General features: G+C 36.3%; 1 protein-coding gene across 6 annotated transcripts in view; it reads right to left on the bottom strand.

Moving 5' to 3' along the window:
* The window catches only part of SNX9 (sorting nexin 9), a 113,077-nt gene that overhangs the window by 27,582 nt on the left and 71,824 nt on the right, over positions 1–13,671 (bottom strand). For 4 of the 6 annotated variants that reach the window (XM_007484806.3, XM_007484810.3, XM_007484809.3 and 1 more), the window contains 3 exons: positions 9,724–9,886; positions 3,690–3,846; positions 320–404 (listed from right to left, as the gene is read on the bottom strand). In XM_007484806.3, the coding sequence (XP_007484868.1) occupies positions 320–404; positions 3,690–3,846; positions 9,724–9,886 (405 nt within the window). The remainder of the gene's footprint in view (positions 1–319; positions 405–3,689; positions 3,847–9,723; positions 9,887–13,671) is intronic. The other 2 variants (XM_007484808.3, XM_001381336.5) reach the window with 1 other exon arrangement.

The following is a 13,671-nucleotide window of genomic DNA, read 5'->3' as shown; positions in this document are numbered from 1 at the left end:
AATTCAAGCATAAAAATTGAGCTTATCAATTTATCTCCAAGGTCTGATAAAAAGTGATCTATAGCCATGCAATACTTGTGGTGAGGATATTCTTACTACTAATAGTCTTACCAAGGGAAAGGAAAAAAGATCTGAAGAGAATAGATAAAGGCAGTAATATCCTAATTATTTCTAGCATTCCTAAATATTAAAAGATAATGTTAGTTATTTAGGGATCTTAAAGCTTTCACAAAGGAAACAATTCTCTCAGTACTAAAATTTATGTTAAGACAGCTTATTTAGGGAGATAAAAAACACAAAATAACAAACACAAACTTACAATGATGGAAATTTTCTCTTTGGGTTTTGCTAGCTGCTTTGCCAATAAGTACTGTTCCATTCCAGGTTTTGCAAATCCAGGAAATCTAATCACAGAAACAAATGCTTTTGAGTTCCCCAATCTTTTCTTATAAGAATTTAAATCTTCCCATTCCTGTTTACTTTTTAGAAACAATTTTCACCTTGTTCTTTCAGATGCATGCCGAGAAACAGTGCTAAATGAAACCTAGTCTAATCAGATTGTTCAATGGCCAATTAGTCATTTAATCAAGCTGTAGCTACTAAGAAAGTGAGTCTTATTCTAGAGAAGGCGATATATTTACAGGGACATTGTTTATCTTAACTATAAAGGGTGGGAGAAGTTTGGTAGTAAATTTTCAATAAGTCATAATATGTAGATGCCAGTTAAATAAAAGCATGCTAACATTCTCATAACCCTGGCCTGTTTTAGGATGAAGAATCATTGCCTTCCAGTGATCTTAGTCTCTTTGATACAAATACCAAAACAATACAATTCAGCTCAGCTGCCACCAGCCTTCTGACACTCAAATGAACAAGACCTCTTTCCCTTTAATTTAATATTGTTGTTACCATTGCCTGACATCCTCGAGATCACTTTCCTAGTCTGCAATACATTCTTCATGGTATCCTGGTAGGGATCTTTGTCTACAACCTATTCTGTATCCGTATCAACCTACTGCTGAATATGTATTCAAATACTTGGGTCATCTGAAAGGCCATTTTATGGTGTCACCAAAATCATCAGGTTCTAGTCTTAGAAGGAGCAGATTTCTTTAGATTTTCTTTAAAAAACAAAAACAAACCTTTTTAATTTTAACCAATTATGACATGTTATAACAAATTTCCATGCAAGTTTTCCCAAGTTATATGACTGAATTTCTCTCCCTCTTCCTTTTCCCTTCCCAGTGTCAGGAAGGGATTCAATCTGGACGATACATGCAAAACCTGTTTCCATGTTGTTCATTTTTAATACGTGAATAATCTTATATAAACTAAATCCAGAATCATAAACGACTGAAAAATCACTGCTTTGATCTGCATTCCACTCCAACAAGTCTTTCTCTGGAGCTAGACAGCAATTTTGTCCCAAGTCCCTCAGAACTGTCCTGGATCACTATTCCTAAGAGTGGCTAAATGAATCATTCCACAATATTGCAGTTACTGTGTGCAATGAAAACAGATATTTTCTAAAACAATCTCAACTCTCTGTTAACCTGACTCGGTATTTATAGTCCATGAATATCAGGACAGATACCACAGAAAAGTCTGCTCACAGATGGAAATAAAATGTTAATGCACAGGTATAAATGTTTAGTGTTAAACAATGATTGAAAATAGGTATTGTTCACTGGTATTACTCTAATAGATTAAAATTTATTCATACACTATCGAATGATTTAAAACATTCTCAACTCTCAAAAAGCGGTGGGTTCTAGGGGAGCTGAAGGAGTGAGGTCGCCGGTGAGACCTGGTCCCCCTGGGGATGGACCAGAGAGCATCTTCAGCCCAAAGCCAGGTCTCAAGTGGGGAAAAATAACCCAAATGCAGGCTAGCTTTGCTGTCTGCTCTGCCCTCGACAGAAGATTAGTTCTAACAAGGTCCTAGAGAGTCTGTCTCCAGAACAAACCTATAAGGTGGGATAGCCTCAGATGCCCAGAGCCCCTCTTGCAGACAGAAGTGGGGTGTGTCACATTTAACTCTCTAAGCCCCACAACTAAGGAACTGCACAGATTCACATGTTACCAGGCCTACCTGCTGGTGAGACCGGTACTTCCTGATGGAGGTCTGGGTTATTATGTTTTTATAACCCTTTTATAAATTTAGCAGATGAAGAATTTTCAGAATCAAAAAGTATTTTAGAGTTGGAAAGGCCTTTAGAGATGGCGGAATTCAATATCCTTATTTTACAGCTGAGGGAACAGTGTCAGAGATTGGCAAAGTGACCTACCCAAAGTCATGCTGCTATTTCCAAAATTAAGATCTTCATAATCACAGCAGTCCCTAATCCCTTTTGTCCTAGAACTCTTTCCCTATTGTCTTAATTTTGCAACTCGGAATGACTGGGAAGGAAAAAGCTCATCCACCTCAAATGCAGCAACTTGAAGAATGTGATAGTACTTTTTTTTGCTTTGAGTAAAACCTTCACTTTGGTGAGGGATGGCTTTACTAAAAATAATTGTGTTTCTATAGCGCTTTACATGTGTTATCCTATTTGACTGTCACTGACTCTCTGAGAGAGGTGCTATTGTTCTCACCATTTTACAGATGAGGAAACTGAGGCTTAAAGAAGTTAAGTGACTTAGGGTCACACAGCTAGGAAGTATCTGGGGCCATATTTGAACTTAGGACCTCCTGTTTCTAGGTCTGGTTCTCAATCCACTGAGCCACCCAGCTGCTCCCTGCTCAGTTGTTTTTCAATCGCACCTGACTCTTCTATGACCCCATTTAAATTTTCTTGGCAAAGATACTGGAGTTCTTTGCCATTTCCTTTTTCAGCTCATTTTATAGAAAAGGAAGCTTAAGCAAATAGGGTTAAGTGACTTCCCCAGGATCACACAGCTATTAAGTGCCTGATGCCAAATTTGAATTTGAGAAGAGGCACCTTCCCAAGTCCAGGTCCAGATCTCTGACCCCTGCACCAACCGGCTGTCCCAGCTTTTATTTACTAACAACACAACAATTTTCAGACATAGGCCGACTTGCTGCACTGAGAAATAGACTATAAATGAGAATGAAGGATTTGTGTGAGGTTTTTGCCCCCAGCAGTCATAAACTGGCCCCTCAGAGGAATACTACCGGCCGAATGTCACCGATGCTATTCCTCCTACGTCCCAGTACCACTGGACATGCCCACTGCCCACTGCCATGGGAATGCACTGTGTCACCAGACCTTCCCAGGCAGCTAGAGGCCTACCAAGAACCTTATTAAAAAGGTAACTAGCAGGCAGGGAGGTGAAACAGCAACAGAGTAAAGTAGCACATATTAGGCTTGGTCTGATGTATTTTCTTGTCTGACATTACCAGGAAAAGTTTAATGTTGGATGCGCTTTGCCCCATCATCTCTCTGAACACCTGAGCTTGAAGGGGCCTGAAAGCCCTCATTCCTCCCTTGTGCTGAGGAGGGTACACGAGGCTCTGCTGCTCCCTCAGCGAGGGCGGAAGAGAGGAACTGAACAGGTTTTATTGACTCAAGGCCAGGCTGCCTCTCTAATGATGAAGTTCACTACAAAGAGATGGCTGGAAATAAGACTGGCCTACAAAATAGAGGCTAATTTATCAGTAGGGGTTAAAAGCTTTCAAGTTAATATTAAAAACTAAAAGAGCCAAGATTTTTGTTTGGACATAATTACTTGTTAAGTGGAATCTTCATAGAAGCCCCACCAACACGAGCATTGCCTCGAGGGGCCCCTCCAGCTTCAGGAGACTCTATATCCTTGAAGTAAGTAGGAGGTGACGACTTGGGGTCATCCCAGTCTTCATCCCAGTCGTCGTCATCCCCGGCAGCTGCTGATGAGACAGAAGGGGAAGAGGAAAGGGTAAGCACCAATGACAAGAAGATGGAGAACATGGAGTAATATTTTCAGATATCAGAAGTCTTTTCATTCCTGTGCTCTCATCTCAACAAATATGACCTGGCAGGGAAAGTCAGAGGCAAAACTGTGAAATGGGAAGTTTGCCCCTGTTGTCCACTTCTTGGTATCACTGCTATCCACTTCTACAGAACCTTGTTTCTATCTTGATGGCACAAGGGGGTATCTTCTAACCCTAAATTTTGTTAAGGTATAAGGCAATATGGGCTTTAAAAGGCGGGTAGGAACTCAAAGTGGAGGGGATTATAGTCCTCATCAGGGAATATGGAGATATAGGAGCAATGGTGAGTGGACCAATTTGGCTAACATATAGGACATTCAGAAAGGACCAAAAAATAAATGAGAAGTCAAGGAGATAAATAAAATCTTAGATAATCTAGATATGATATATAACTGGAGAGAACAGAACAGGAAATAAAAAGGAATATATTGGAATACAAAAATTTTAATGCAGAAAAACAAAGATTAAATCCATCCTTTTCACAGCATGATACAAAAAAATTATATTTAATAAGGGACCATTGTAGGGATCTTCACACCATGAAAACATGGAATAAAAATATTTTGACATTAAATACGTTAATCTTAAAGAACAAGGGGGATGAGGAACAAGTCATAGAAAAAATATTATGAAATAAAATTATAACAATGAGGCAACATGCCAAAACCTGTGATAAAGCAGAAGCAATAATTAGAGGAAATTTTATATCCCTAAATGTTTATATCAGGATGGTGGAGAAAGAATAATGTTAAGAGAGTTTTTATTGATTATCTTGGGTATATTCTTAAATAGAGTATAGAAAAGCTAGAGCCTGGCTCTGGCAGAAGCAATTGCCCTCAAAGGCAGATAGACTTAGGGTTTTCTAGAAAATTTCAGTTAGGATTGGGATCTTAGGTATAGTTAAAAGCTTACATAAGATTACCCTCCATCCTTCCCTTCCTCCCTCCCTATCTTCCTTCCTATTTCCTATCTGTATTTTCCTAATAATAAACTAAATGTTTTGTGTTTACAAAGCTGCTCTCCTGACTTTTGTTCAAACTCTTACCCCCAAAATTTAACTCTTCACAGTATTAAATTGGGGATACAAAAAAACAAAAACAAAAAACCTAGGAACAAATTAAAAATCCCTAATTAAATACCGAATTGGAAATCCTAAAAATTAAGGGTGAGATTAACAATACTGAATTTAAGGGACAGCTAAATGACTTGGTGGGTTGAGAGTCAGGCCTAGAGAGAGGAAATTGTGGGTTTAAATCTGACCTTAGATACTTCCTTGCTGTGTGACCCTGGGCAACCCTTTGTAAAAATCCATTGAATTAATAAATAAAATCAAAGAGTTGGTTTTATGAAAAAATAACAAAATAAGCTATTGGTTAATATGATTTAAAAAAGAAAACTAAATCACCAGCATAAAAAATGAAAAGGGTGAAATTACCAATAAAGGAAGATGAAATCAAAGCAATTATTAGGATTTATTGTGCCCAATTATATGCTGACAAATTTTAACAATTTAAATGAAGTAGATGAATATTTACAAAAAATATAAATTGCCAGGACTAACAGAGGAAGAAATAGAATATCTAAATAAACCTGCTTTAGGAAAAAAAAGAATTGATAGAGCCATAAATGAACTTCCTAAGAAAAACAGAACCAGATGAATTTACAAGTGAATTTTACCAGACATTTAAAGATCAACTAATTCCAACATTAAGAACAATTATTTAAAAAGAAGTCTTGCCAAGGCTCCTTTTATGGAAAAAATATGGTATTGAACAAAAACAGAAAAAGAATATTACACAGGTCAGTTTCATTAATGAATATAGATATGAAAACCCTAAATAAAATATTAGAAAGGAAACAACATATCACAAAGATTATATATTATGACCAAACAGGATTTATGCCAGTTTTGCAGAGATGGTTTACCGTAAGAATGACTATTAACATAATTGATTACATCAACAAAAAAGTAACAAAAATTATATGATTATATCACTAGATGCAGAAAAAGCTTCTGACAAAAAAACCCCACTCATTCTTATTAAAAATACTTGAAAACTTAAGTATAAGTAGATTTTTCCTGAGAATGTTAATGAGCACATATTAAAAACCATCAGCAAATATTTGTGATGATGATGATTTTAGAAGCCTTCTGAATAAAATCAGGAGTGAAATGAGACTGCTTATTATCACTAATATTACTTAATATTGCATTAGAAATGTTTCAATAACAATAAGAAAAAGAAATGGAAGGAATCTGAATGAACAAAGACATAATAAAACTATCTCTTTTTGAAGATGACATCATGATATATATATATATATATAATCCTAATCCTGGAGATTCAACTAAAGAGTTAGTTGAAACTATCAATAATTTTTGCAAAGTAGCAGGATATAAAATAAACTCACATAAATCATCAGCATTTCTACATATCGATGGAATAACATAGTTAGGAATATATCTGCCTAAAAAACCCGATAAAATATAGGAATTATTATTACAAAACACTTGATACAAATACTGGAGAAATAGTAATTGCTCATGGATAGGCAGAGCCAAAATAATTAAAATGACAATTCTATCTGTGAACCTTAAAAATTTCCCAGACCCTACTTCATAAGGCTGGGTTAAGACCATTCCCCATTTAGGCAGTGAAGGTACTTGATCAGGAATGTGAGAACTCTACTTCACCATACTTAAGCATGCCCTAGGGGGAAGATAAAGTTGTAAACTCTTTGCTGAACAATGAAAAGTACTTAAACCCATACTTATAGTAAGACAAAAAAGTTCTTAAGCCATGCCTATTTTTAGAACTAATACAAAGGGGTGCTAAGTACCTATAAAGGTCAGGCAACTTGTGAACTTACAAGGAGGAAAAAGGAAAAAACTTACTCAGAGATCCTAGTCTACTCAGGTGTGAATTAAGAATGGTCTGTCCTTTGAAAAACGTCTACTGTGATTGGTAGATATAAGGACTTGGGGGAGGTGACATAGGAGAAAATGCCCTTTAAATAGGAGCTCAGATACATTTAGAGGGGAGATTGAGCTAGTGGAGGCAGCTGAGATGATGCTGGCCTGGTGTCACTAGAATCCTTGCTTGGACAGATCTTGTGGTGAGTGATTAAGGACTGACTGATCTCTCTCTCTCTTAAGACTCAGGTCTAAACCATGTTGGCTTAAGGCCCTTCATACTTATTCCTTCTTATTCTTTCTCTCTCTCATTAATTCCTCATTTGTATTAATTAAAATCTCTATAAAACCCAGTTGACTTGGGTATATTTGAATAATTGGGAATATTTCCCTGGCGACCACCTTATATTTGATTTAAAAACAAAACACTGTAGTGAAAACACATTTCCTGTGGTCACAACTTACTCATCCACTCTTATATTTATCACAATTTATATCTTCCACTATTTTAATCACTACAGTTTATGGCCTTCAACCATTTTAATTCTTACATATCTAATCTGCATATTCAATACTATCCCAATTAAATGATGAAAAATTAATATAATGAATGATAAAAATGACAAAATTCATTTGGAAACCAAAAGACCAACAATATCAAAGGAATGAATGAAAAATCATGTAAAGAAAGACAGTATATGAGTATGAGATTTTGAACTATATCATAAGCAGTAATGATCAAAACTGCCTGGTACTGGTTAAGAAATAGAAAAATAAATCAGTGAAACAATATATATATACAATAGTTATAAAAGATTACAGTAACCAGTGTTCGATAAAAATAAAGATCCAGGTTTTTTAAGTAAGAATTCACTATTTGGCAAAAATTGTTGGGAAAGTTAGAAAGCAATTTGGTAGAAAGTAGATATAGACCAATAATTTATACCATTTATATAGATAAGATTAAAATGGATGTTACCTAGGGAAAAAGGGAAATATAAGCAAATTAGAAGAACAGGGTTGGATGGGAGAAGAATTTATGAATAACCAAACCTCATATCTAAAATATGTAAAGAACTTTAGAACTTTGTCAAAGATATAAGAATATGAACCATCCTCCAACTGGTGAATTCTTTTTGTAAAAAAAAACTTGGATTTTTATTTTTATCAAACACATAGTTTTTTTAAGATGAAGAAATCAAAGTTGTATATATAACTATATGAAAAAATGCTCTAGATTATTATTGATCAGAGAAATAAAAGCCAAATCTCTGAGATATCTCATACCTATCAGATTGGCTGAAATGATAACAGGGCAAAATGGCAAATGTGGGAAGGGATATGGAAAAATGGGAACACTAATACACTGTAGAACAGTGAACTGATTCAACCATTTTGGAGAGTAATCTGGAATTATGCTCATAAAACTGTGTCTTTTTTTTTTTAACCCATACCTTCTGTCTTTCCTTTTCACTGGCTAGTGTTGGGGTGAGTAGAAGGCCATTCATACTCTGCATAAACAAGAACCTGTCAACTAAGCTACTGTATGCTGCCGAGGGGGATGGATTCCTGTCCGGGTCAGGAGGTGTGACTATCTGATTTTTATTGCTAAAAGATTCTCTGGGGAAATAGTGGTACCCTTAACAGTTAGAGCTTGCCCTATCTTCTCCAATTGTAGAAGTCTTTCTTGTGCCTCTGCTCTAGCCAGCCAGGGATGCTGTTTTCTTGGTTGGGAAGAGCCAGCTGGCTCCACCCTTGGAGGACAGGGGATTCAGGCACTCCACCTTACTATACAGAGGCAAAGAGATTTACAGAAGTGAAGGAAGAAAATGAGAATAGAGAACTCTAGCAGTCTGGATTTCTTGGGACTCTCCTCTACAGTATTTGTGCTTTGATTCAGAGGCCACCTGCATGCTGTGGCCAGTTGCAGTTCCTCTTGTCATGTAGTCATTTCTCAGTTCCCTCTGCTAACTCGGGGTACAGACTGGCATAATTCATGCCAAACAATAGCTAAGCATTTGGCTTTGGGATACAAAAGGAGCCCAAGGCCTTCTTAGTCCTATTATAAGTCCTGGGGCCCAAATGGGCAATAAAGGAGATAATGACATCCTCAGGTGTCACAAAGCAGACAACTCCTTTGTGGCTTGACATTTGTCTGTACTTTGAAAAGAATGTCAACTACCAGCATCTGGCATCAGGAGAACAAAAAAAATGGCATGGAAATTGTGAATTTTAGATTTACTCCACCCTGCTTAGTCTAACAAAATAGGAATGTCAACACCCCTACTTAAGGATTAAATATTGAGAAGGATGGCCTATGACAGACATGTGCTAGCAAATGACAAATAAGAAATAACTGACAGACCCCTGGGCTGTCATAAGTCAAGCTTAAGCTACCATTGGTACATGAGAGACACAGGAAGTGATGTAAAAACAGTCTATATATTTCGCATCACTTCCTCTCTCGAGCACTTTGCATGAAGAGGTGGCAGCATGCTGAGCGTCTTGGTGTGGTAGCAGCTATTGTTTACCTTCCAAAACACTATCTTCTTAGGAAGCCCCTAATCTTCTGAGAAGACCTCATGGTGGAGGTCTTTGAACTCCCCATGGCACAGGCAAGGCCGGAGAAATCCTATACCCTTTCCCTCTCTCTTCTTCTTAATTTCTTCCCTCTATATTAATTAAACCACCATAAAATTTCCAAACTGACTTGGGTATTTTATTTGGGATATTCCCTGGCGGTCAATTAAATTTAGATTAAGTCACAACCCTAAAATTTCCCCTTAAAAAATTCAGTAAATAATCACAAGTGACAGTTTAACATGCTATCTACTGTGAATGACTTGGCTCCTTGAAGGCTCAGAAGAGCTTTCTCTCACCTGGTCCATGATAGGCCTGTGGATGACCGAAGGCAGCATCCCAGTTGTTGGAAGTGTTTTTCTGAGCAGAACCTTCTGATTTTGTTCCCCAGCCATCTGAACTGTCCCAGTTTCCTGATTTACCAGTGTTCCAATTTGACCACGGGTCATTTGCACTGCTGACCTAAATTGTGAAAAGCAAGGAAAGAAAAGAAATGTTTATGATTCCAGGTGGAAAACTCTTAAGAATTAAGTATAGCAGGTGTGGATTTGAACACACAAATTGGTACTGAAAAAAAATCATAAGGATTAACTTTTTATTAAAAAAAAAAGATGGCAAGAAAATGCTGGGAGTAGCTGGTGTACAATTCACTCTTCTTTAATACATTTCAGGTTACAGGGACTGATCTTTTGTATTTTAATCATATAAAGATGGAGAACAAATTACTACATGTCAGATGCCCATATTTTTAAGAACAAAAACTTATATTTGAATATAGAATTATTTTCATTTTTCATCTGAGTATTTAAAAATAGCCAATTAGATACCTATTTTTTAAGGATCAAATTTTTATAATTCAATGTAGTTTTATTTTAGTAGTTTTAGGTGGGTTAGAAAAATAACAAACCAGATGCCTGTGATTTTCTTAAGGACAAAATATTACATTTCAGGATATTACTTTATTTTAATATTTTCAGATGAGTATTAACCCCCATCCTGCTAATCTAATATCTATTTTAGCATAAAATTTTACATTTGAATATACAATTTTATTTTAATATTTAGATAAATATTTTTTTAAATTGCACACATATCTATTCTTTAACAAACTCCCTAGTGATTTTACTATGCTAAATACTAATAACAAAAAGCTATCTCATTCACATGATTTTGTACTTCTCCAATACACAGCTCACAAGAAGATAAATCATTTGATACCTGCCTCTCCAACAACCTCTTACTAGACATTTATTGTGCTAAAGGTCTAATACACCACAGCTCATTTAGCAGTGAAAGCAGACTATACTTAAAAACAGTTGTGAAGCTGAATAAAGTCCACTCTGGGAACCACAAATGGCTCCTGGATGCCTACTGAAATCCTTTCCCTCTAGCAAGGCTCAGCATTTTTCTTAGGTGTCTCCCCCTCCATTTCCCCATCCCTCAGTAGGAAATGGTATTTTCTTTCTATCCTTCTTAGAGTTCTCAAAGGACTTTGCACCTCTTCCTATAAACTTACCATTTTCTATAATCATAAGTGAAGGAACAAATATTAGTAGTAAAAATTAACCATCAGTGATATCAAGGAACAATCCAGTATGAACTGGCCTGGCACATCCCTGGCACGCGTAACAAGGATATAAATATATCTTTAAGAAGATGCTTTCCAAAATGATTCATTTTAATACCTTATAACCCTGTAGCATTAGTTACTCCTATGTCTATGCCAAAACAAATGGCCTTAGATTCCTATGGACTAGTACACCATTTCTCTGTGTCCCTTCTCTCTCTATATTGTCATTCAAAACAAGACAAAAAGTTTGTGACTTCCAGTTATCCAATTTCTAGTGGCCCACACTTATCGAAGCTTTGACAATTCCATCCACATTATTAGTTATGGCACTTAAAAGAAGGCAGTGCATGATCAGTAGGCTCCCTGGCACTCTGGGACCTGGACACCGGCCTTCTTCTCTGCTTTCCCAGAGGCTGCTGGCTATTGGCTGGCTTTTCCTCTTTGCCTTCTCTCTCTCCTCTTCTACAAAGTCTGTTTCATAGAGATTTTGAAACACTTAAATTTTATGTGATTACTCTATTGCCATACTTGATTGATATATACTTTGAATTCTGCTAGATAGAGGATTCAAGTGGATACGGTCTATTTTATCAAATAGTTAAGTGGTATCAAGGCTAGGGGAATTCAAATTCCTCATTCAAATCTCATTTCTGACTGTATAATCACTGCCAAGGCATTTAACTTTGTGAGCTTCGGATATTATTTAAAAACTAAAAAAAAAGAAGGGTTGGAATTTACCCTGGTATGGGGGATCCAAGGATCTTTAATTAAAAGATAAATGATTAAATATGGTGGTGATTGTCACTCTGTAAAAAACACCTATATTGAAAGGAACATACCCCTTGTTATAACCGTGCTCCTTGATTTCCATTTACAGTGCCTGTGGTCACATGGGAAGTAAGCATCAGAGATGATAAATGCAAGCTTTATGATTCCAGTCCAAGGACTGCAATAATTCTGGATTATGGTATTAAATTGTGCACCGGAAGCTGGTTTTGTTGGTTATCATTGAAAATCAGTCCTAAGTTTAGCATCAGGTCTTTAACTAACAACCACCCTGAAGTTTACTAAGCTTAAAAAAAATTCCAGAGAATGCTATTATTTTTATAATTACTTATAATAATTTTTTTATGACCAGTTTGGGACCTTGGGGATAACTTATGGAGCACAATTCTCTTCTTAATGCTAGATTTGGAGTCTGAGGATGGGGATTCAAATCCCAATTCTGTCACTACATCCCTGAGCAAGTAGCTTCTTGAAGCAAGCAAGGAGCTTCTGTGACTCACCTCATTTGTAAAATCAAAAAGATGGGCTAAATAATCTCTGAGTTTTCGTGTGTGTGTGTGTGTGTGTGTGTGTGTGTGTGAGAGAGAGAGAGAGAGAGAGAGAGAGAGAGAGAGAGAGAGAGAGAAGAAAAAGACAGTAAGACAGAGAAGAGAAACCAAGAAATCACAAAAGCATAAATCAGAAAAAAGGTATCAAATAAACCTTTTTTAAAAAGGTAGTAATAAACTTTTTTTTTCTGACCCGCTTTCCCCTAGGAATCTAGTTAGGAAAATAGCACGAAGCTTTAAACCGATATGAAATCCTAATCTGATAACTACATGGTTAAATTTTTGTGTGGCTATAAACTATGTGAAAGGTTATCAATGAGACTGAATTACCATGAACTTCATCCAAAAGGCAATGAGCATTTGCATCCACACATATCCCTTTAGCATAGAAGAGATTATTACATTTACTGTTAGACTCTAACAACCTTATAGGAGATGACTGTAGTCAATCTTTGTTCCATTAGGAAAAATCTAATCTGTTTGGAAGTATCTGTTTTGTGATTATTCTTGGAAGAATGCCTTTAACTCATGTCTTAGTTTCTTGTCTTTTTTTTTTAAACCCTTACTTTCCGTCTTGGAATCAATACTGTGTATTGGTTCCAAGGCAGAGGAGCAGTAAGGGCTAGGCAATGGGGGGTCAAGTGACTTGCCCAGGGTCACACAGCTGAGAAGTGTCTGAGGTCATATTTGAATCTAGGACTTCCCATCTCTAGGCCTGGCTCTCAATCCACTGAGCCACCCAGGTGCCCCCTTTTCTTAGTTTCTTGAACCAGAGAATTGGGCAAGATTATAAGTAACACATCTGGAAGAAGCTTTTCAACTAATTAGCCACTACAAAACATTTTGAACCACTAACTACAATCTAATGATGGTTGCCTTTCCAGCATACTAAATGGACAACTGGGACTCCTTTTTTTAAAAATCTAATTTAACATTTATAGATCTAGCTTCTCAAGAGTTGTACCTAAACTGTGGCTTACCTCTAATTTCCTGGCTTTAAATTCAATCAACGGACACTTCTATTAAAATTACCATTAACCTTTTCCTTCAAACATAAAAGGGGTAGATTCTTGCTACATTATCTTGAAGTGATTTCTGACTCAAAACATTTTTTGGGGGAGACTATTAAAAAGCAATTATGATTTAAATAGTTTCATTTCATAATAAGTTATTTATAAGTGATCCCTAAAGTACAAGGAAAGTATTTATAATGAAAATTTGATTTTCCCCTCCAGGTCCAGTTTAATAATTCATAAATATACCCCAAATCTCCTTGGTGGTAGCAAGGGATAACAGAAAAACTGTTTTCTTTATTAAATTCAACCAAATATAATATTATCCTA

Source organism: Monodelphis domestica, chromosome 2, assembly GCF_027887165.1.
Source record: "Monodelphis domestica isolate mMonDom1 chromosome 2, mMonDom1.pri, whole genome shotgun sequence".
NCBI classification, from domain to species: domain Eukaryota; kingdom Metazoa; phylum Chordata; class Mammalia; order Didelphimorphia; family Didelphidae; genus Monodelphis; species Monodelphis domestica.
The sequence above is the reverse complement of the archived record's forward strand: the minus strand, read 5'-3'. Positions and strand labels throughout refer to the sequence as shown.